General features: G+C 37.3%; 1 protein-coding gene across 1 annotated transcript in view; it reads right to left on the reverse strand.

Annotated features, from left to right (window-relative positions):
* LOC150092589 (1-phosphatidylinositol 4,5-bisphosphate phosphodiesterase delta-4-like) overlaps positions 1 to 26372 on the reverse strand; it is a 324472-nt gene that overhangs the window by 79664 nt on the left and 218436 nt on the right. The window contains exon 15 of the mRNA XM_090414401.1: positions 8675 to 8854. Coding sequence (XP_090270527.1) covers positions 8675 to 8854 — 180 coding nt within the window. The remainder of the gene's footprint in view (positions 1 to 8674; positions 8855 to 26372) is intronic.

Consider the following 26372-nt stretch of genomic DNA (forward strand, 5'->3'; position numbering starts at 1 on the left):
TCTGTCAATTAAAGGTTGATTCATAACATTCTGATCTCCAAGATTTAAGGATATTCTAAGAGGCCAATGTTTCTGACTCTAGTGTTGGTTTCTAGCTCGACTGTCCCAGAAGCATAGAAAACACGGAAACTTTGTATATCCTCTTTGAAAGCCAAGTAAAAAGTTCACCATTTTAAGATACACACAGATGATCTAGTTATGGTCTGTATATTTTAATAACTTCAGAACCTTTTTAATGTCCTCATATGTTTCCTTTAAGTGGACTGAATAGCCAATAGGAATTGAGCCATATACATTCCCATTGTGTAGTAAGACACACTTGAGACTTCTGCTTGAACTGTCGATAAATAAACGCCACTCATTTGGATGATATTGTACAACACTCATTTCAGTTAGTAAACCTGACACATTGTTACAGTAAACAAACCCACACTCGTGTTTAAAATATTGTACAAGATTACTTTCCCTGCTATGATAAAAAGTTATCTTCGTATCATGCTCCAGTAAGTTTTTACATTTAATCTTGAAGCTAACGATTTCTATGATTCCTTTGATAGGCCCAAATCTCTTACTAAGTCATTCAATTCTGCTTGAGTAAAACGTTGCGGTCCAGAACTAGAAATTAAATTTTCATTGTCTAAATCAACATCTGGGTCTTGCTCCTCAAGAACATCTGGCATATCCCGATCATGCTTGTTCTCAAGTAAAGGAAGTCCTTTATAAATTGGCACGGCTATTTCATTGGAATGAGCAACTGGCCGAATTGCTGAGTTGAGATTTGGATACACAATTTTTTTCTTATTCTTCTTATTATAACCAGAAGTCTGAACTACACAAAAATAGCAATCGTCTAAGTGATTTTTCAGTTCACGCCAAATCATTGGAATGCCAAAAGCTAATTTTTGGCGTTTTCCCTTGTTCCACTGTCGTAAATTTTCTACACATGACTTACACACTTTATTTGGAGCCCAGGACTTGTCATGATCTGCAATTTTTACGTCAAAGTATGCAAAGTACACTTTCTTAACAAAATCAGTGATATTTGTCCTTTGACTAGGAACAGTAAAGCTGCCACAAACGTAGCAGAAGGAATCTAGACTATTGACACAATTTCGAGTAGTAGACATAATGTATTTTCTTCACTGCTGACTAACATGCAATTAACAAGACAAAAAAAACCAGAGACTTTATTGGAACGTTATAAGCGCTCATCATACTTTCACGATCGATTAACAATTGACTGATTTCGATCGTTCTTTGTCCGCTATGACGCATATAGCATTCGTTTGTTTCAAGCAGTTGTCATTGCCTACTTTTCATCACCTAAATGTGTTAGGTCAGTTATCGGCCTCTCTCGCATTCAAAGTGCCAGTACATGCTGTTACAGGTTCTTACGCATTTATTCGTTTACTAACAAGCGAGAGTGGTGAGCGCTCCGATTCTGATCTGCGCACCGCTTTGAATAATAGGCTATATCTTCGGGAATTTTTCAAATGTCATGATAAAAAGTTAGAAACAGATTTTTAAAAGTACATACTTTTAGAAAATCATATTAAAAAAATTGATGTTTTTGATCCTCTAAATAGTACTATCTCCTAAAAACTATCAAAACTTACAAATTAGCAAAACAAAAATGCCATAGAGGAAAAACCTGACGTGATAGAGAAAAATGGGTTTGATATTTGAAATCAGCGCACCAAAATTAGTAAAAAACAAGTGTCAGATCATAATCAGCAGAAAAAAATTTTTTTTTGTGGCCAGTGTAATCCTTCCCAGCTTCGCATCACCTGCAAACAACTGAATATCCCCTTAAAATCCACTGATATAAAGGTTAAACAATATAGGTTCCAGTACTGAGCTCTGTGGGACCCTACTTGTAACCCTTTGCTTTGTTGAAACTGCCCTACCATACACAACTCTCTGATACCTATCGGACAGCCAGTCCTGAATCCAGTTGACCAATCTGATATCCAGACCCATGTGCTGCAACTTAAATATCAGCTTATCATGTGGCATCCTGTCAAATGCCTTCGCTAAGTCTAAGAAAATGGTAGTCCCACAGCTTTAGTGACATCCAGACTACTCAGTATTTGAAACACACTCTCCTCTTATACCTCTAAATCTCGAACCTGCCCTATTCCTCTAGTATTAAAACTGACTCCTCCATGATGAAATACTCCAATAAAGTGTTCATTGAACAATTCCACTATGTCCTCTGCATCAGTCACTCTATTCCTGTTTTTATCCCACAATATCATTCTTCCACAGTCATTTCTCCTCTTACTGGCCACATAGCTAAAAAACTCCCTAGGATTTTCTTTGGATCTTAGGGCCAATCTCCTCTCATATTCCAGTTTCGCCTTCCTTACCATACTAGTCACTCTTCTGGCCTGTGTCTTATATTCTTCATGCATCTTCTCTTCACCTGTCTCCTTATATCTCTTCCATAGCCTCTTTTTCGCATGACTGGACAATATATGGAAGTCAATCTGCTTAAAAATTTCATATGTGTACTTACTTGGTTATGAAGGAACTAATAAAACAACTCTCTACCTCATAGCATATCATATACTAATTTATTTATACCTGAATTCAGGCCAAAACCAACTGAAGGAAGTGATACCACTTTCCTTGCAATTCAAAACTATCTTTCCTTCATTCCATTCATTTGATATTCTCCTCCTCCTCCAGTGCTAATAGGTCTATGGGTCCTGACTTTCTATAAATGATTACATCTAATGTTTTTCTTATGTTCTTTCAGACAGAGGCTAAGCTGCATACTTGGGGGCACTTTATACTTTTTGTATTTTTGTGGGATCAGATAGATAGTTTTTGAAGAAACAATGACCATGACTGAAAAATTCAAAGAGAGAAAGATTCATAGATTGGTTTCAAAAATTAACAACAAATATTTTTGAGGACAACAAAGATCTTGATTTCAAAAGTACCACTGAAAATAAAACAAAGTAATTTAAAAAAATTTAGTTGTAATATTCAATAGTCATTTCTTTAATTCTCATTTAAAATATTTTCCTAAGGATCATTCTCCAGTGATTGACAAAAAAGAGCAAAATATTTCATGAATATAAAAGGGAAAAAGAAGGCTACTGGAATGTCAGCATAATAGCAAATTAGTGCAGATATTTAAAAAGAGAAACTACTGATGCATCACTTAAGACTACAAAATGGTAATTTAAACACAAATGAACAAGGCTTTCTTCAAAAGAATTAGAGAATCAGAAAAACAATTTATTTTTGTGTACATATTCTTTTATTGTTTACTGCTAAACACATTTATTCATAAAGCTATAAAATAATGCTTACATATTTTCCTGTCATAGAGAATGATGGTGAAAAGCAGGAAACTTGTAAATGTAGAAATAATGCAAATGAGAAAATGCACGCGCGTGCACACACACACACACACAAAGTATTACATTAAATAAACAACAATTAACATAGATTCTTCAGTAATTAAATAGATTTAATTACTGAAGAATCTATATTTTCAACATGTAAAAAAATATTTTGCTGGAAGATGTAGTAGTTGCACATGAAGTAATTCTGTGCATTTATAATTTAATTCTCTTGACTACAGATACAGTCAACAATCACTAATATTAGTGATTCTGCTGTACATAATCTCTCAAAGTATCTATTCAAGTCATTGGTACCACACAATGGCAAGGCAGAATAGCACATGAATTATTAAAGGCAATTCACGGAGAAAACAAGAGATTTGATTCGGGGACCATAGATCATTCAAAAGTCTTGATGTAATCAGCTTATTCAATGTGCCCAGTGATGAAACCTTATGGCTGTAACAAAATTGCTTCCCACCTGACACTACCAAAGTATCCAAAGCACTGTGCGAAGCAGTGTATTCTTTCAGTGTGATGACAAATATCATAAACAAAAGAGTTAGCAATGAGCTCATTAATTTCACCACAACTTCCAATATATTTATGGAATCCTTCAAATGGAAGACTTCAGAATATTATCACATACAAGAACATGACTCCATTATATAGATCAGGGGTCGGCAACTGGCGGCTCAAACGTGCATTTTTGGCAGCCCATAAAAGGTTGACCATACTTACATGGCATGTGGCCCATATATTGAATTATTTAAATAATACATTTTATAATATGAATAATAAATTAAAAATAATTTTATACCTACATATATTTCTTGATATCACTGTGCAACTTGGTGCAAGTCAACCTTGTGAGTCATCATGAGGGTGGATAACAAAGGCGACTTCATCTGACAACAACCAACATTTTGGCACACATTAAAGAATGCATTTTTGTTAGGAAATATCCAAAAATTTTATCGATGCTTGCCAAAAAAAGCAGGGTGAGGTGACACACACATATTGTGATGCAAAATCTATATTACTTTGTTTTTACATGATAATAATTTTTCATTGAGTTTTATTTTCATGCTTGTTTTATATCTTGTACTTTAAATATTTCTGTGTTTTTTTTGAAAAGGTTGCTGACCGCTGATATAGATGATATGATGATTTCATCACATGGCTAAGAACAAATAGCAGAATCCACTTCCTATTTAAAGAGGTTACATCTGTATCTATTTTATGCTAAAATCAAAAATAATAAGTCTCAGCTATTCCTGACCTTCCACTCTATCTCTGACCAGAGTCCTGTAAAATTGTGCTATTTATTAGACGTCATTGCAAGGAAAACATCTTTATGCTACTTCCCACCACTGTCAGTACAAAAAGTGGGACATCAACTGAATCCTAATAGATAGAGCATGTAGCATAGTGATGGAGAGCAGAACCAGGAATAGGCTCCTGGTTCTTCTCTCCATCACTCAATATGCTACATGCTCTATCTATCAGGATTCTGTTGACGGATTATCTTGGAAATGATTATGAGTTTATGGTTTGGATCCATCAAACATGTGCAAAGATGTCTGCACGTATAAGGCACTAGAGAAGAACAGAGATCTGCAAGTTGCCAACTATGTCATGCAGACTACAGACAAGAGCATACAAAAAAACATGCAGGTAGCTTATTATGCATGTACACGAATGCTAGGAGTATCAGAAACAAAAGGGATAGAGCTTGTTGCCTTGGTCAAGATATTGGGACCTCAGATTGTAGGCATTAGTGAGAGCTGGCTATCAGAATCAGACATACTAAGTATGTCTGATTCTGATAGTCATAATGTACTGTCATGTCTTTTGGTTTCACAGGCTTTTATGTTTATGTTTTTATAACTTATGTCTTACTTGTACCAGAAGTTAGCTTCCGACAAATTTATTTATCTTACAGACTGTGCCAGCTGGTGACTAGTTCCTGATACTTAAGCTTACTTTACTAACTATCTCGACAATATTATTTAGCATTGGGAACACGTGGTGTGCAGTCGCGGCTCCCCCTCTTTATCTTACATCAAATGTCTTCCCCCCCACTTACACAGGTGTGAACTTTTATAAGTTGTAGGTCAATCTCAAACAACAGAACATACAAACTTTGATTTAAAATAATGCATTTTAATACAACTAAAATTCATATACAGGAAATCATGTAATAATAATATAAAAGAAATAAGTTCATGCACAAACACCCATGCAACTGCAATAAGCTCATTCAATCCCTCTCACGTACTTCTTAATATGCAGGCTCATACAATTATATTCCAGGAGCATTAATTTTAATGCTCCTGGAATATAATTGTATTATCCTGGAATACAAAGTTAATCAATCTTATTTCCGTGGTTTGCGTTAAGATTAAATGATACTCCAGTTGTTATGCAAGCTTTGGCAAATACAAAGTTAATCAAATTACACATGATATGTTCACTCAATTTTATCAATTACTAATTTTGTAAAAGGAAACTCCTTGCTATAAATCTTATACAAGTCACAGGCTTAATGTACAGAGCAGTGCCTTCACTCATTGTATCTCATATGATAAATCATCTCTTAACTGTTCCCTTATAGTTTTGCTCGAACACAAAATTACAAATTACAACAGGAAGGTCCTATCAAGACGTTCAGTCCAAAAACGGATCTTCTAGTCAAGTCAAGCAGGGCTATGCTTAAGGTTCTCCCCTTTTTCTTTGTTCTCTCTGGTTTTACAGCACTTGATATATATATAGGGTAAAAGGTATCCTCACATTGGCAGTAAACTCACTAATGGCCCTGTCTGCTGGTTCCCTGTTGTTCAGTTGGATGTCCTGTACACATCGGGTCCCACAGCAAAGTGGAAAGTTGCTGGACACCGGCGACAAGCTTCCTCAGCCTCACGGCCTTCGAACTGGAACACAGAAAGATGCAGAAAACAAGAGAGCGATTGAAGTGCACGCCGCTCCTTATATCTTAATGGTGAGCACCCTCACTCTCTGTCTACGTCACTCACTCAGCCGTCTTTGATTCGTCAGATAACGATGAGGTCATGTCCTTTTCTCGGCGATCTTCTTGACGGAGCTTTTACTGCAGGGGTTACCAGATTACTTTTCGGGTTTTCTGCTGTGTCATGGACTATTGCGTAATGATCAGACCTTCTGCTGATTGGTTAACATAATTTTCCCTGTATTGGGTGTGATTCTTAAACAGTATTTGGATTACACAACAAGAATATTATTAATTAAGTTAATATACCTTTCAATTACAAGTTATTTGTTACCTCTCTGCCTCTGCTCTTGAGAGTTTAAGCATGTCTTTATGTTAAGATACTATTTTCTCATTTTGTGTTTGAAACCAATGGCCGACTTATAGTGGGCCAGTTATTTCCAACACAACAGTACCCTTTACACTTGATACATACAGATATCAAGCGTAAATGGTACGGTATTCTCAGGAAGGATAGACAGGATAGGAGAGGAGGGGTATGCTGCTAATGATATCAGATAACCTGAATCCAGTTAGAGTTGAGACCTATGATTGCGATACTAGTAACAATTTTTCATGTGGCAGTGAGTTGGAAGCTATCTGGTACGAGGTTGAATCTATCAAGATCAAATACATAGTAGGGTATTGTCACAGACCTGGTGGATCGCTTTCTAGTGATGAAGAAATGCATCACCCAATAAAGAATATGGGTGCAAAAACAGCAATAATATTAGGGGACTTTAATTATCATAACAATGATTGAGTAGCAATAAAATCTCATGAGCAGAATTAAATTGAATTTACTGAGTTGTTGAGAGACAACTTTCTCAAGCAGCAAGTGAAAGGAACTCGAGGTCAAAGAGTGTTAGATTTGATTATAGTGTCAGAGGGTGCTTCAGTTAAAGATGTAAATATTCTGCCTCTGGTTGGTGATCATCCTGCAGTATTCACTTAAGAAGTGGCTAAGTTTAAGAATGTTCCATTCAGGAAAGATTACATGCTGAACTACAAAACAGGAAATTATGACCAACTGAGGAGTATACTGAGTTCAACACAATGGTATTGGTTGCTGGATGGGAAAAATATCGACAGTGCATGGGAATCATTTAAAAAATACTTATATGATACAATATCAAAATGTGTCAAGAGAATTCTAAGAATTAATAGGGTAGGAGTCAAACAGATGAGTAATCTTATAAGTAAAGAATGATGTGGTGACTGCATGAAGAAGGATGACATTCATAATGAAAATTATAAGCAGTATGCCATAATGAGTGTCCATTTTGCTAAAAGCTATTACCTTGGTCTGATACACCTCTTCACTGAATAAAGAAACTCAGGTTTATGAGGAGGAGGGATTAGAGTTGTTGCACAAACAGAATAAGAATTCCGCAATAGGGACTGGTGGGATATCAGCACTAGTGTTAAAAGTGTGTTTGGCTAAACTGGTTATTCCTTTAACCAGGCTATATAATTTGAATCTCAAAATAGGGAAGATTCCACAAGAGTAGAAGGACTGTATAGTAATCCCATCGTACAAGGGTGGTGCAAAGGCTGATGTATCCAACTATCGACGAATCAGTATCTCAGGAGTGGTGGTAAAGATTTTAGAAAATTTGGTTGGAATTCACATTCAGAAATGGGTTGACAGAGAATCTCTACATAGCAATGAACAGCATGAGTTTACTAAGGGAAGGACATGTTTTAGCAACTTGCTCATCTATAATAATGTTACCACTGAGTTAGACAAAGGGAATGGATACACCATGACACCTTTGGATTCTGCTAAGGCATTTTAACAGAATACAGTATGGAAGACTGTTGCATAAATTGGATATCATGGGTTTCGATTATAAAATATCAGCATTGATAACAGGATGGCTGACTGATAAGGGGGATGCGAGTATGCAAGATTTAAGGTAACCAGTACTGTACCACAATTCCAGTGGTACACTACTGGTTATAACAGTGGATCAGTCCTTGATCCACTGTTATTCAATCTATACATTAATGACATTGGGAAGGATTTGACAGGCGACATACAGCTATTTGCTGATGATGCAAATTTAAGGTTAAGTAGAATTTGAGATCCATGTACTTCTCACAGCATGTGATGAGTGTGTGTAACGGACTATCACTGGGTGTTTTGATTTGAGTTCATCTTTAGTGAATGCACATTCAAGGGAAGATTATTGGTATTTTAGCATTATGTAACTAGAAGAACCTATCCCTTGGTGAGTCCTCGGATTTTCTGCACAAACAATGATAATTTATTAGCAAATTCACATAAACATACACAAACACTTACCCATTTGGCATCCAACATTCCATAGTGGCACTGGATTATAGTTACTTGAATTGGTTCGGGTAGCTTTGGGATATATCCTAGATAACTTGTGCATATTGTATTCAACAAACTGTTTTCCATTATATTTAGCATAGGTTTCAGCCTTTCTTTCGGAAAATGATGCCATCTCATAAAATTTTCCTGAAATAATATGAAGGAACTGAAAATGCCATTCAGATAAAAAGAGTATTATGAAAGTACAAGACTAACATATTATGTTGGAGGTTTAATGGATTTTTTACAACACTCAAAAAGAATTAAAATAGAATTTAATACTTCCTATATTTCGTCCTAGTCACTAGGACATCTACGGGGATTACAAAGACAATTAATGTAACATGCACACAAAAACTTACAATACTAAGCCCAACCACGTGGGTGACACTAAAGTCCTATCTAGGTGGAGCGCCCTCTAAGGGCAGTAGTAGGCGGCCTGGAATGTAAGGTGGGACCTCTGGTGATGACTGTTTCCCAAATCTTCGGAAGCTTAATGCAACCGTATTTGTTAAGATTTGGTTGGTTTCTGAGAGCTGCTGCTGCTTCTGAGAAAAGTCTCTCTTTCTTGAATTTGCTATGGTGGAGCATGGTGGTTTTCTTCCATGATACTCTGTGAGTGGTGTCCAAAACATGGTCAGCCAAGCCTGAATGGCCATAGTTGTGTTTAACGATGCACGACTTGTGTTCCTCCAGGCGGATGGATGCTGATCTGCCTGTCTGTCCAAAGTACGCAAGCTTACAGGAACAGGGTACTTTGTAAACTCCAGGCAGAGAGAGAGGAGGGAGCTGATCTTTCGTAGAACGGATAAGGGTAGCCAGTTTGCGGTAGGGCTTATATGCTGTGTGTAGGTTATACTTTTTTAGTATCTTGGCTATTTTTTCCGAAGTGCCACGGATGTAGGGTATGGTGATGGCATTTTTAAAATCTTGTTGACGAGAGGGACGGGGAATGGGGGAGGAATTGATCATTTTTTTGATGCTGTGTTCGCTGTAGCCATTGGAGAGGAAAGTTCTGTGTATGTGGTTAAGCTCAGTAGTGAGGGCAGTTCCACTGGAACAAAGATTGTGGGCTCTCTTGGTAAGGGTTTTAATGATGCCATATTGTTGTGAGGGGTGGTGGTGGGAGAGTTTGTGAATGTATCTGCCTGTGTGTGTGGGTTTTCTGTATACAGTGAAGGCAAGTGTATCATTAGGTAGGCGCATGACTAAGGTGTCTAGGAAGGGTAAACAATTGTTCTTTTCCTTTTCCATAGTAAACTGGATTCTTGGATGTAGGCTATTGAGATGACCGAGGAAGGAGTCTAGCGTGTCTGGGCCATGAGGCCAAATAGAGAACACATCATCTACATATCTTAGCCAGATAGAAGGTTTGAGTGGGGCTGAGTCTATGGCTCGTTTTTCGAAATCTTCCATATAGAAATTGGCAAGGGGGGGTGAGAGGGGGGAACCCATGGCGGTTCCCTCTATCTGCTTGTAGATTTTGTTATTCCAAGAGAAATACCCAGAGTTGATGGCGAAGGAAAAGAGATCTAAGATGTCAGAGGGAAAAACGTTTTCTAAGAGAGATAAAGTGTCAGTTAAGGGAATATTGGTAAACAAGGAGGAGATATCAAAGCTGACTAATATGTCTGTATTATTCAAGGTTAAATTTTCTGTGAGGGCTTTAAAGTGGGTCGAGTTTTTTATATAGGAAGCTGAATTTCCGGTGAGGGGGGACAGAGAGTTGGCCAACTGTTTAGACAGTCTGTAACAAGGTGCATTGGTGGCATCTACTATAGGCCTGAGTGGGGATTGTATTCCAGCGAATGTATTCGCTGGAATACAATCATAAAATGAACATTATCCTCCGCGATCGCGCTACCTACATCCCGCTAGAACACGACCCCACAAAAACGCAAGTTAAGAAATTAAAAATCTTACTTAAAAAAGTAACCTCTGGGCCCCCTGATGTCATGAAAAAACTTAAACCTTTCCGCTCCCGTCCCCCCCGATTATACGGTTTACCAAAAATCCACAAACCTAATTCCCCACTCAGGCCTACAGTAGATGCCACCAATGCACTTTGTTACAGACTGTCTAAACAGTTGGCCAACTCTCTGTCCCCCCTCACCGGAAATTCAGCTTCCTATATAAAAAACTCGACCCACTTTAAAGCCCTCACAGAAAATTTAACCTCGAATAATACAGACATATTAGTGAGTTTTGATATCTCCTTCTTGTTTACCAATATTCCCTTAACTGACACTTTATCTCTCTTAGAAAACGTTTTTCCCTCTGACATCTTAGATCTCTTTTCCTTCGCCATCAACTCTGGGTATTTCTCTTGGAATAACAAAATCTACAACCAGATAGAGGGAACCGCCATGGGTTCCCCCTCTCACCCCCCCCTTGCCAATTTCTATATGGAAGATTTCGAAAAACGAGCCATAGACTCAGCCCCACTCAAACCTTCTATCTGGCTAAGATATGTAGATGATGTGTTCTCTATTTGGCCTCATGGCCCAGACACGTTAGACTCCTTCCTCAGTCATCTCAATAGCCTACATCCAAGAATCGAGTTTACTATGGAAAAGGAAAAGAACAATTTTTTACCCTTCCTAGACACCTTAGTCACGCACCTGCCTAATGATACACTTGCCTTCACTGTATACAGAAAAAAACCCACACACACAGCAGATACATTCACAAACTCTCCCACCACCACCCCTCACAACAATATGGCATCATTAAAACCCTTACCAAGAGAGCCCACAATCTTTGTTCCAGTGGAACTGCCCTCACTACTGAGCTTAACCACATACATAGAACTTTCCTCTCCAATGGCTACAGCGAACACAGCATCAAAAAAATAATCAATTCCTCCCCCATTCCCCGTCCCTCTCGTCAACAAGATTTTAAAAATGCCATCACCATACCCTACATCCGTGGCACTTCGGAAAAAATAGCCAAGATACTAAAAAAGTATAACCTACACACAGCATATAAGCCCTACCGCAAACTGGCTACCCTTATCCGTTCTATGAAAGATCAGCTCCCTCCTCTCTCTCTGCCTGGAGTTTACAAAGTACCCTGTTCCTGTAAGCTTGCGTACTTTGGACAGACAGGCAGATCAGCATCCATCCGCCTGGAGGAACACAAGTCGTGCATCGTTAAACACAACTATGGCCATTCAGGCTTGGCTGACCATGTTTTGGACACCACTCACAGAGTATCATGGAAGAAAACCACCATGCTCCACCACAGCAAATTCAAGAAAGAGAGACTTTTCTCAGAAGCAGCAGCAGCTCTCAGAAACCAACCAAATCTTAACAAATACGGTTGCATTAAGCTTCCGAAGATTTGGGAAACAGTCATCACCAGAGGTCCCACCTTACATTCCAGGCCGCCTACTACTGCCCTTAGAGGGCACTCCACCTAGATAGGACTTTAGTGTCACCCACGTGGTTGGGCTTAGTATTGTAAGTTTTTGTGTGCATGTTACATTAATTGTCTTTGTAATCCCCGTAGATGTCCTAGTGACTAGGACGAAATATAGGAAGTATTAAATTCTATTTTAATTCTTTTTGAGTGTTGTAAAAAATCCATTAAACCTCCAACATAATGTCTTCACAGCACTTAAGCCTCTACACAAGAAGACTAACATAGTATTCCCGAAATAAAAAATTATACAATACTTAACTGATAAAGATGATTAATATTTCCATCAAAGAAAATAGTAAGTGTAATAACAACACTAGTCAATAAGAAAAAAATTTTAACTAAGTATAAATGTCAGAGGATTGTGTATGGGAGAGCTGTATCAAGGAAGTTGAAGGTTACAAGTGGGGATTCTACAGAGATCAGTATTGATATCTTTGCTTTTTAATTTTTGTGTCAATATCTTCAAGAAGGATTTAAATAAGCTGGAAAGGTGGGTAGAGGAATGGAATGGGGATGTCAGTTAATGCAGCTAAATGTAAGGTCTTGAAATATGGGATCCACAAATAAGATGCTTCATACTTTATCAGTGGATGTGTGTGGTAGTGATAATGAAATGCATAATCAAATTAGCCAAGTAAATAAGAAAAGAGTGATCATTATGGGAGATTTTAATCACGGCAATATAGACTGGAAATGAGATAGCAACTGTAAGTAAAGAAAATGAGTTTCTTGAGTTTATGAGAGATAACTACCTCAGACAGTATGTAACAGAGGGCAAGTGAGGATTGAGGGTTTTGGAATTGGTCATCTCATCAGAGGATGTAATTATAAATGAGGTATAAAATCACCCACCAATTGGTGAGAGTAACCATGAGGTAATTACCTGGGTGGTTGCCAGCAGTGTGAGGACCTCTGTGAGAAAAGGGCATATGTGGAACTACGAGGGGTGGGCAATTATGAAGAGCTCAGGAGACAGCTTGAAGGTGTAGCATGGAGCGAGGAGTTAGCTGGAAAAGAGATCAGTGCAGCTTGGGGAATTTTCAAAACATATCTAGTAAATGCAATGTCTATATGTATTCCAAGGGTAAGAAGGTTAAATAAGGTAGGTGTGAAATGGATGAATAAAGAGATTAAGCATGTGATACAGAGAAAAAGAGCATTATGGAGGCAGTATAAGAGAAGTGGAAATAACCAATTCCATGAGGATTACAAAGACCAGGCAAGGCAGTGACTTGGTTTGTAAGGGTAGCAAAAGTGAAGTATGAACAGCAGTTAGCTAATGAAGCCAAAAAGAATTCTAGGGAGTTCTTTCGATACATAGACAACAAACAAAAGAACGATTATGGAAGAATGATATTGATTGGAGAAAATGGTATGAAGACAACTGTGGTGGAAGATGTGGTGGAGATACTTAATCAGCAGTTCATAAAGGTCTTTCAATCTTGTGAATGTGACTTCATGGAGAGATTGAGAGCAGTTGATGAAAGGGAGGAGAGACTGTAAGTGAGCAAGAGGTGTATGGGGGAGTTGAGCAAACTAGATGTTAATAAGGCTGTGGGACTTGATAATATATCACCAAATATTCTGAAGAAATGTGCCAGGGAGTTGACGCCTGCCTTGACATATTTTTTTAATATGAGTCTTGCACTGGGTCAAGTTTCTGAGGAGTGGAATGAGGGCAAGATTGTGTCACTTCATAAAAGAGGTGATAGAACTCAAGCATCAACCTATAGGCTATTTGTGTGTCAAGTGTTGTGGTTAAGTTGTTGGAGAAGCTTGTGAGAACTAAGATCCAGAATTGGGCTGACAGTAATGGTATTATCTTTGATGGAGAGCATGGATTTGCTAAAGGGAGGTCATGTTTTAGTAATCTACTTACTTATTACAATAAAGTGACTGCTTCCTTGTACAGAGGAGAAGGATACACAGTAATGTACTTGGATTTCGCAAAGGCTTTTGATAGAGTACCTCATGATAAGTTAATAGTCAAACTAGAGTTGATGGGGTTGGATATTAGATTAGATTAGTGCATTGGATTGGAAACAGGCTATCTGATGGGTATCAATAAGTTGTGTATGGGGCAGCTATATCCAGGAATACGATAGTCACTAGTGGTCTGCCTCAGGGGTCTGTTTTAGGGCCAATACTGTTTAACTTGTATATTAATGATACTAGCGAAGATTTAGCTTGAGATATTCAGTTGTTTGCAGATAATGCAAAGTTGGGACGAACCATGAAGAGTAGTGAAGATGTTGTGGCCCTAAAAAAGACTTGAATAAATTGAGTGATTGGGCACATGAATGGGATGCAAGTTCGATGTTACAAAATGCAAGGTTTTAAAATTTGGGAAACAAAGATGGGATGCAGAATTTATGCCTGGTGAGGATATATTGTCGGAGATAGAGGAGAAAAGAGATCTTGGGGTGATAGTGGATAAGGATCTGAAATTTAGGGAACATATTATCAAAATTGTGAAGACAACACAAAGGCTTCTGGGAATGATGCAGACGACACTGACTTGTAGAAGTAGGGAGATTATTGTTCCATTGTATAAGGTTTTGATTAGGCCACACATGGACTATTGTGCTCAGATTTTATCACCTGGTTTTCAGAAGGACAAAGAGATGTTGGAAAGGGTCCAGAAACGACTGGTTAAGGTAGTTTCTAACCTCTGGAATGTCGAATATGAGGAAAGATTGAGAAGATGCAATTTGCAGAGTCTAGTGGACACAAGTAGGAGGGGAGATATGATAGAGACCTACAAGTTAGTAAGGGATTGTTATAGGATTGTTGTCAATGTTGGAGAGGTTCTAAAGTAAACAGTGGGAGATCAGGAGAGAACCAGAGATCATTCCTGGAAACCATATAAAGAGGGGTGTGAGAAGCAGATTTTTCTCATGCAGAGTTGTGAATGATTGGAATGCCTTGCCTGAGAGTGTGGTGTCTGCAGAGAATCTGAGTGTGTTTAAAGCACAGTATGATGAGCTGTGTGTAGGATAAAATATCCTCCCAGATGAGTCTTTGACTCCATGGGTCTTGGGTAATAATAATAATAATCTATACTAGAGGAAGTGGATGAAACAACAGATCTTGGGGTGGTTTTGTCAATAAAAATTTCAAGGTCAGGGCACATGTTGTGAAGGTGGTTAAGGCAACCCAGAGGACTGCTAAAATGCTAAGACCTTAACCAGTAGCGATAAAAGATTTGTGATTCCAGATCTGATCACTGGAATTTGAAGAAGATAAATTTACCTCGAGGAGAGAGAGAGAGAGAGAGTCTGCAGTCTCCGCATGAGAGACTGCAGAGTTTGATGGATAGAGATGAAGGGGATCTCAACAGTTTAGGTCTCTCACATGAGTGAGAGACCTAAACTGTTGAGAGATATTCACTGGACTGGCATGGGTGTGTGTGTGTGTGTGTGTGTGTGTGTAGGGGTTGATATAGTAGAACATGGGGGAAAAATCAGGAAAAAAGACTATCCCTGGAAGTTGCGAAATAAGATAGTGAGCAGGAGGGTGAGAAAGTGGATTTTTTTTGCATAGAGGGCAGATGGACCATGGAATTCTTACCTGATAGAGTGTGAATCTGCAAACGGTAAATGGGTTTAATGATGGTATGAAGACTTTGTGTTGTGTAGGATTCACTTTCCATGATTCGTCTTATGACTCCATAAAGGTCCAGAATAATAGTATAAAAAAATCTCATTTATTACATTCATTTATCTTAATCTCCAAAATAAGATTCTCTGTTGTAATTCAACAAAAAAAATAAAAAACTTATTTAATTAATATAAAGAATTATACAAATATTATTATTTACATAATTTTTTTTAAAAAAGATTTCAGAAGGGAATACATGTACAGTTGACTATTGAACAACACAGAGATTAGAGGTGCTGAACCCCTGCATTGTTCAAAAATCTGTGTATAACATCTGACTCCCCGAAAACTTTACTACTAATAGCCTAGCGTTGACCGGAAGTCTTACCAATAACACAAACAATCGATTAACACATATTCTGTATGGTATGTATGTATGTATTATTATTATCATTACATGACACCTCCAGGGAGTCCAAGGACTCATAGAGGGAGGGCACCTACTCTATGACTCTGTCTCCACCACTCAATCCACCAACTGCAACTATATCAATGCAATCTACCACCCACCTCCACCACTAGTATTTCCACAGACAATCGCAAACATCCATGCCCACAGCAGGATTCGAACCTGCAGCCTTTTGGCTGGAGAGTACATACGCTAACCACTTGGCCAACCAGGCTGGCTATACTATAATATACAATAAAGTAAGGTAGAGAAAAGAAAATGTTATTAAAGAAAATCATAAGGAAGTGTCTGTCTGTCAATACCTACATCAATATTGTCTAATATGATACAAAACACTGTAGATGTTATACATATTACTAACACTAGACATCAAAAATTAAAAGATAATGTGAAAAATAAATTGTTCATATTTATTTACATGTATAATGATTCATGCATTGATAATGAAGAAGCAGCAATATATGATTGCTTAAGAGTAGCCTAGTGCAATCAATATGATTGCTTTGCAGTAGCCTAGCCTATTCATTAATGAATGAATCATTATAAAATTTTTATTTTAAGCTAATTAATTTAACTAATTCACAACAATTAATTTTATGCAGTTATGATTTAATACTTCATCTTTACATCTGTTTACATTCCTCTCAACTGAAATGGCCATGTATGGACTAAGTGTTTGCGTGCTTAAGTTTTGACAAATTTTAACTTTTTATAATAGATTTATGTTTACTTTATGGTAGTAAATGATAAAATAGACTACTATCTATATATATTTCACATGTTCTTAATTTTTTCGATATTTCTAAGCTATGTGGTTTTTTCAAATTGTTGCAAATCTCAAAAAAATTTTCCAATATATTCATTCCAAAAAAACTGCATATAAGTGGACCTGAACAGTTCAAACTCACATTCTTCAAGGGTCAACTGTATATTTAACTTCAGAATAAAAAAAATTATTAAGGTTTTACAAACAAACAAAATAATAAAAAACAATTACTTGCCAATGATTTTAACAAGTTGAACAAAAAAAAAAACAAAAAAAAAAACATTCATTGATTAAAAAATTACAGAAGCATAATTATTTATATAATATTTTATTATTATTATTATTATTATTAACAACAGACCTCTATGTAGTCAAAGACTCATCGTGGGATGTACACATTGTTAAACAGAAATCCAATCAAACAACCATGCTTTAAACTCATTCAATGTATGCAAAATTCTGTCAGGCAATGCATTCCACTCACCAACCACTCTCCATGCAAATAACCTGCTCCATATGACTCTGCTCACATCCTAATTATACAGCTTCCAGGGATGTCCACTTGTTCTACCCCTTTTCCCATTCTATGAAAAATTTCTGACCCATTAACCTAGTAACAACACTTTAGCAACTCAAATATGTCAATCATATCTCCTCGATTACTCTAAAGCTCTGCAACCTGCACTCTCTAAATTTGTCTTCATATCCCATATCCCAAAGATGTTAAGCCCTTAGTCAATATTCTCCAAACCCTTTCCAATATCTCCTCATCACCATGAAAACCAGAAAATCAAATCTGTGCACAGATTGTACAGCAGGAGGAAGATGGATATGAGGTTGAAGATGTGATTGTAGCAGCACAAGATGATGAAATGCATAAAGGTGAGGATGAGACAGGTAAGAATGGAAATCAGGATCAGGAAAATGAAAGTAGTTAAACCAAAGAGAGAGGTGAACTATAGCACCAAGAATAGAGAATGTTGGTGCTGGTAGGATGGCCTCAAACACACACACAGCAATTGTTATGTTTATACACAAATGTAAGGAGCATTCAAAACAAGACAGCTGAGTTTGTAGCATTGGTTGAGATGGTATGCCCGAAAGTAATCAGAATAAGCGAAATTTGATTGTCTGAGAAGGATGTGATGTCTGGAATAGAATTAGAAGGATATATAATTTTCAGGAAGGATAGAGAAGTGAAAAGAGGAGGAGGAGGAATGCTAATGATTGCAGGGAAATTGTGTCCACAAAGAGTGGAAGTTGATGGTACATGCACAGATTTTGAATCTATGTGGTGCAAAGTTGAAATAAATAGTTTAGTATATCTGATAGGATGCTGTTATAGACCAGGGAATACAGAGAATACTGATTGTGAAATGATTAGCAAATTAGTTGTGCATGTAAAAAGAAAGTGATCCTGATGAGAAAATTTAATTACAGGAATATAGACTGGAAGGAAGAGATAGTGTATGAGAACAAGGAGAACGAGTTTGTGGAATTTCTGAGAGATAAGTATCTTAAGCAGCACATGATTGAAGCAACTAGAGGCTTTAATGTTTTGGATTTGGTGATAACTTCACCAAATGTGAATAAGGTGTTGACACTGCCACCAATTGGGTAGATGAGCTGAGAAAAAAGGATGTTGACAATGCATGGAAACTCATACGGTAGTATCTGACAAAAGCTATCTTTGACTGCATATCGAGGGTTAAACGAGTAAACAGAGTGGGAGTGAAATGGATGAACAGAGAAATTAAGCAAGTAGTACTGGAAAAGGAAATGTTATGGAGGAGGTACAAGACAGTTGGTAGTGAATAGATCCATGAAGAGTATAAGGTGCAGGATAGAAAGGTGACTAGCATGGAAAGGAAAGAAAAGGTGCAGTATGAGAGGAGATTGACTGGTCAGACCAAGGTTAACTCAAGGGAATTTTTCTGCTACATGGCAAGCAAGAAGAAGAATTATTTTGGCAGATTAACATTGGTGGAAAGTCATGGCAGCAGACTAACAGCTGCAAAGGATATAGTGGAATTATTTAACGATCACTTTATCGGCATATATTATACTGGAGTAAATTATCTGGTACAATATATAGAAGAGAGGCAAGGATTAGGTGAAAGAAACAGAGATGTATCAGATGTTGGTTGGGTTAGAATAGGGCTATGGGAATGGATGATATATCCCTACGTATGCTTAAGGAATATGCACCACAGTTGGTTATGCTCTTGACCTGGTTATTTAATGAAAGTCTTGCAGTGACTAAAGTTCCTAAGGAGTGGAAAGAGGGCAAAAAGTATTACTCCTCAAGCATGGTTCTAAGAGACTGGCCTATGGTTGGGGACAGAAGTCCTCAACTATAGGCCAGTTTGTATAACTGCAGTTGTGGTCAAGGTGATGGAGAACTGGATTGATGGACATGGCATTATTTATGAAGGTCAGCATGGATTTGTAATGGGTAGGTCCTGTTTCAGTAATTTACTTGCATTTTATAAGGTGATGAGTGTGTTAGATTAGGGAAAATCATATAAAGTGATATTCTTAGACTTTGCAAAAGTGTTTGATAGATAACCACAGATAAGTTGGTGTACAAGCTACAGAGGATGGGAATAGACAGTATATTGGTTAGATGGATCAGAGATTGGCTCTCTCTGAATATGATGGAGCAGTGTCTCAAAAAAGAAGGGTGACTAGTGGCATTCTCCAGGGTTCTGTTCTTGGGTCCCTACTGTTTAACTTGTTTTTTAAAGATATATCATGTGGACTAACTGGGGATCTTCAGTTATTTGCTGATGATGCAAATTTGGAAAGAATTATAAGTAGCACTGTTGATGCTGAATCCCTTCAGGAAGATTTGAAGAGACGTTTTGCTCAGACAAAAGAGTGGGGTTTAATATCAATAAGTGCAAGCTGTTACATTTTGATGTGCAGAAATATAAGGCTGTGTACTATATCGATGGTGCCGTACTGCAGGAAGTGGATGAGATTAAAGATTTGGGAGTGATGGTTGATAGTAGACTGAAGTTTTAGAGGGCATATTGCTAGAGTTGCAAAGGCTGCACATCATAGTGCTGCTATGATAAGAAATTCTCTAACATGCAAGGATAAGGAAGTGGTTGTGCCACTGTATAAGGCACTGGTCAAATCACACTTGGACTATTGTGCTCAGATCTGTTTACCTGGTTTTCAATGTGATGTGGAGACATTGGAGAGGGTCCAGAGGTGACTAAGATAATATCGGGACTTTGGAATGCTGTTTATGGAGAGAGGTTGAAGAGATGTGAATTATAGAGTTTGATGGATAGGGATATGATAGAGACATTTAAGTTAGTGAAAGGATTTTATCAGATTAATCCAGAGGGGGGATTATAAAAAAAGAGTAGAAAGTGAGAGGGGAAGAACCAGAGGTGATTCCTGGTCATTCCTATAAGGGTTGCCAAAAGGTGTCTCACCTTATTATTAAATTACTCTGGATTTAGAGAAAGATGTTGGAAGTTTTTTCCACTTGGTTAGATATAATAAATTTAATTTAATCCTTTATCCAAGTGTAAGCAAACAAAGTTTGCACTTCAAGTATCTTCAGGACTGAGGCAACTTGTGGTAAAGGTGGACCAAGCTCTTATCACTATATAGGTGAATATGACTACTCCATTGCTTCGACCTTAGTATCACCACCTCTGGGTCTGACTTGCACTGACGAGCCTCAATAAAGGTGGAACCCGGTCTGGGTAGTGGCCCTTCCCTTAATGCATAGCATTATACATGTCTGCAAGGAGATATGCTTTGCATTATGGGAGATACTGAGACAAGTAGTGATGAGAGCTTGGTTCACCTTTACCACGAGTTGCCTCAGTCCTGAAGATATTTCAGGTGCAAACTTTGTTTGCTTACACTTGGATAAAGGATTAAACTAAATTTATTATGACAACATATTTATCATAAAGAATCTTAAAGTCCTCAATACTCCTTGTATTAACAACATACATTCTGGTAATGCATTCCATTCACTGACAATTCTACGTGTAAAAAATCTACCCCTCACAAATTTCTTCATGACACTTTTGCATAACTTCCAAGAATGACCTCTGGTCCTTCCCCTCTCACCTTCTACTATGTTTATAATCCCCTCTGGATTAATCTGATAAAATCCTCTCACTAACTTAAACATCTCTATCATATCATCTCTTTTCCTCCTATCCACCAAACTCCGCAAACCACATCTCTTCAACCTCTCTCCATAACCAGCATTCCAAAGTCCCAATATTGTCTTAGCCACTCGTCTCTGGACCCTCTCCAACGTCTCCACATCACATTGAAAATCAGGTGACCTGATCTGAGCACATTAGTCTAAGTGTGGTCTGACCAGTGCCTTATACAGTGGCTGAACCACTTTCTTATCCTTGCAGTGTTGGATCCTAATTTGTCTCAATTTATACTTTGGATCCGACATGATTACTATTACGATGTTCTTAACTAATTGATAAGTTGTAAGTTGATTTCTAACTCAAATATAGAGAAAATTTATATTTATAGACTGCACCACTTTATATTTTGAATTAGTTCAAGAACTGAAGATAAACCAACTCTCAACTACCCTTCCTTTATATGTTGTTATTATATATACTGGCCGAGTATATTTAACTTATTTATCACTCTCGCTTTGGTTCGAATATTTTATGAATGGTGCAGTAAAAGAGATTCAGGCAAAATACAACTTTTGATTAACAAAAACAAACATTTAATTTTAAAATCACAAATTTTACACTTAACTTCAAATCACTAATTAAGTTATTCGAAACACTTCAGCCTTCCTGACAATACAGTCATATAAACTCAGACAATGGTAATTCTGCTATCTCTATTACAGTCTTCTCACAGTTCCTTAAGTTCCAAAATACAATAAAATCGCAGTAACACACCTCTTCACAAACAAACACTTTTAATTTTACACTTCAGTTAATTCTCACCAATAGTTACTGTTAATATAAGGAAATTCTAGGATGAAACTCACACACTTCTCTGTATAGAAATATTAATGGTTGGAATAATCTTACTGATAATCTTTTTTCTTCATCTACTTATACGTAAACACTTTTTATAACTGTAAACACTTTAAACAGTATACGGCACTCATTAAATAACTCTTCTAAGCAATAACTGACTTAAACAAACGTTCTTGCATGAAATACTACTGATCTCTTATGAATTAAGGCAATACACAATAATTCCTTAACTTGAGGTTTAATATGCACAGCTGTTCATTCTTCCTACATTCATTTAATTCTTTAGGCAATTTATTTCTAAGCACAGCTAACAGTAAACTTCAACTTTACAGCCTCTACTATTCGCTAATAACTCTGTGCTTTGCTTCAAGGTTCTGTATGTCCTTGAAAGGTCGGCCCTGAAATTGAATCTCAACTCAAATATCGCTAGTCTATTTAGTAGTCACTCAGCTGTCTTCCGTGGCTATAATTGTTATTCTACAATTTATTAGCAACCTCCTCTCGACTAGTAGACTTTATTAGCTGCTTGAGTGACTTGCCGACTCGCTATTATCGCACTGTGATTCCCGAATGCTCCGATTCCAACCTAATGCCAATCTTCTCCTTTCTCTCTCTAATCTATCTCTCACTCTATTTCCTTCTTATTTCTATTTTCAGCATTCCTCGCTTATATATCCGTTTTTCCCGCCTAAATTCTTCTCGTGATCTCTTTAACTAATTCCTTTTTAGTAAATTTTTAGCTTTCTCCTCGCACTCACTTATTGACATACGTCTCCATGACAACAAAACAAAATATAATAAAATTGAGCTATTACATAATGTTAAACTTCTACAAACAGGAATAAATAGAGAATATTTACATTTCAATTAATACGTAGCTAGAATATCGAATACAATTTCTTATATTAATATAGCAACAATTAAAATAGCTTAATAATATTTAATACAGTCTTTTCATTATTAATACATATCCTTGATTAAACAATTAAATAAACTTAAAGGTAGTTATATGAATATTAAATTACAAACAAGTGATTTACATTAATTAATATTTACAAGTCTAGCCTATGTGATGGAAGATCATGTTGGATTCTGAAGCAAATAATAATTACTCCAATCTCTATATATTCAGAATCCAACAGCAGCACTATGTGCAACCTTTGCAATACTAGCAACATGCCCTCTAAACTTCAGTCTACTGTTAACCATAACTCCCAAATCTCTAATCTCATCCACTTCCTGCAGTATGGCAGAAACAGTACACATCCTTATATTTCTGCACTGCAAAATGCAACACCTTGCACTTATTGATATGAAAACTACACCCCCACTCTTTAGTCCAAGTAAAAAGCCTATTCAAATCTTCCTAAAGAGATTCAGCATCAGCAGTGCTACTTATAATTCTTCTCAAATTTGCATCATCAGAAAATAACTGAAGATCCCCAGTCAGTCCACATGATATATTGTTTACAAACAAGTTAAACAGCAGGGGCCTAAGAACAGAACCCTGGGGCATATCACTGGTCACTGTTCTTTTCTGAGACACTGCTCCATCATACACAACCTGCTGGTATCGTTCAGAGAGCCAATCTCTGATCTATCTAACCAATATACTGTCTATTCTCATCCTCTGCAGCTTGTACACCAACTTAAAATGTTGACGTAGGCTAGTGAACGTGGTGGTCATGTTGAGTTATGCTAGAAAACGTGTTTTTAAATTAAAGTATAGTGTGGCTTTTTTTTTTGTTTCAAATTGTGCTGCAGTTGTGTTTCAGTTGGTTACAAGAGTCCTTCAGTGGTATTATTGTTTGAAACTCTATTGTATACATTTTGTGTTTTTGCTGCGGTTTGTTTCACTACTTCAGCATCTAAAGATGGCATACAACAAGAGACTTATGTCAACAGCTTGGAGGACTTCTATATGAAAGTCTGGCTCTGCTTGGATTTTTTGCAATGGATGAATTGCAAAATTCATTCACTGCAAAAAATATATGCGCCGAAGAATGTGAAGGATCTATGGACTGTTTGGGTAAATGGGAAGAATGAAAACATCAACATATGTGAGAAATGTCGGGATAGACTCGAGCAATTAGGAATGGAAGCAGACATCGGGACTGGAGCGGAAGAATTTCGGCAGGAGTTCATGAACATGAAAAGTGACCTTCATATTCTGCAAGAGGAATTGGAAGTGCTCAGTAAGGAGGTTCTGGAAATTAAAACTGAGTTATATGTGTTGAAGTAATAAATAGTATGGGAGTGATTGGGAGTCAACAGAATGAGAGCACAAGAGGTCTAAAAGAAATGAGATGTCGTGAGAGTGATGGAGTAAGTAAAAGAGCATTGAGGGAAAGTAATGAAACTGGAAGAGTCTTGCTGAATAGCATAGAAAATGAGGCCGTGAGTAACGCTGGTTTGGACTTGAATGAAGTTATGAGTGGTACAATATGTGGTGATTCTATGATTAAGGGTATGGAGAGCAGTATGTCTGAGGAATGCTTGGCTGGTGGAACAATAGAAAGAGTAGCTTTAGCAATAAAGAGAGGACATGATGCAGAAAAGATGATAGTTATGGTTGGTACAAATGACCTGAATTAGTATTAATCGAGTAGCAAAAGATTTAAGAACATTGTTAGATATCATGAAGAAGAAAAGAGTCAAAGGGAGGATAGTGTGTGTGCTACCGCCTCGTTTTTACAATTACGAGTTAAGTAGACGAGCGATGATAATGAATGATTTGATTGCAAGAATGTGCAAAAAAAAGAGGTCTGCAATTTGTTGATGTCTGGAGTGTGTTTGAAGACAGCTGTATGCAAGAGATGGGTTGCATCTGAACATGGAAGGTCATAAGCGATTGAAGAAGTTACTGTTTTCTGAACAAGTTGAAGAAATTGGGCAGGGAAACTAAAATTGAAAAGGTTGAGTGTAAGAGGGGGAAACTTATGCAGTGATTGTATATTTGCTGATCCTTATTCGCAGAATAAATTGCAGAATAGAGTGGATAAAAATCAGCATGGGACTACTGAAATTAGTAACATGTATATCAGTTCTCAAGCTGGTACAAGAACTAAAGGGAATCTGCAATTTTTGTATACTAATGCAAGAAGCATTCGAAATAAGAGGTAAGAATTTTTGGCATTAGTCAGTGCAATCTCACCAAAAGTTGTAGGCATTAGTGAAACTTGGCTGTCAGCAGAAGATGTGGTTAATGGAATCGAATGTGATGAGTATAGTATTTTCAGGAAGGATAGAGAAGACAGAACAAGGGGGAGGAGTACTGTTGATGATAGCCGATGAGTTGCAGCCAAAGAAAGTATATATCAAGAGGTTAGACATGTGAATGATAGTTCATTTGAAGCGATCTGGTGTGAAATAGTGGCCAACACAAACAAATATACAGCTGATTGCTGCTATAGGATGGGGGGGTACAGGGGATGATAATTAATTCATGCATCAACAAATTAGTGCATTGAGTGCAGGGTTAGTGATTATTATGGGGGATTTTAATTATGGTAATATCAATTGGAAGGAGGAAAACGTGGCAAAAAGGAAATGGAATTCATACATCTTCTAAGAGATAATTACTTGAAGCAGCACATAACTGAAGGGACACATGGTGTGCGAGTGTTGGACCTAGTCATTGGTTCAGAGGACATGCATAAGTAAGGTGTCCTCATTACCTCCAATTGGTGAGAGCGATCATGTGGTATTGACTTGGGAGGTTGCAAAATTTGTGGATTTCTCTCTCAAGAAGAGGTATATACGGAACTACAGGTTAGGCAATTATAACAAGCTTCAAAGTGAGCTTACAGCTGTCCCATGGCAGAACATATTGCAGGGGAAAGATGTTAGCAGTGCATTGGATAAAATTAGCAGGCATCTGAAGAAGGCAATATCAGAATGAATATCCATGGTCAGGAAGACTAACAAGGTAGGTGTTAGATGGATGAATAGTAGTATCAAGCATGATCTGCAAAAAAAGAAAATGTTGCGGAGAATTTACAAGGAGAAAGGTGATCAGTACACCCATGAACAGTACAAGGCTCAAGCTAGGAAGGTTACCAGCATAGTAAGAAAAGCTAAATCAGATTATGAGAAGCCAAGGAGATCAAGGGTAATTCCAAAGATCTGCTATGTGGCAAGTAAAAGGAAGAATGACTTTGACTTCAGAAGGATAACTTTAGTGGGTGCTGACGACAATGAGGTGACCAATTCAGATGTAATAGTAGAGTTACTGAGTGATTACTTTAAAAATGTCTATCACCAAAGTGAGGATATCTCTGTACTTGTAGCAATAGCTAATGCGAGTATCGAAGTTAATAAATGAGAGGTACTCGGTATATTGAAAAATTTAAATACAAACACTGCTGTAGGTTTAGATGGAATATCAGCCCGGGTGTTGCATGAATG

The sequence above is a fragment of the Typopeltis vanoorti genome, chromosome 25 (assembly GCF_054136105.1).
Source record: "Typopeltis vanoorti isolate ZY-2024b chromosome 25, IOZ_Tvanoo_1.0, whole genome shotgun sequence".
In the NCBI taxonomy this organism is placed as follows: domain Eukaryota; kingdom Metazoa; phylum Arthropoda; class Arachnida; order Uropygi; family Thelyphonidae; genus Typopeltis; species Typopeltis vanoorti.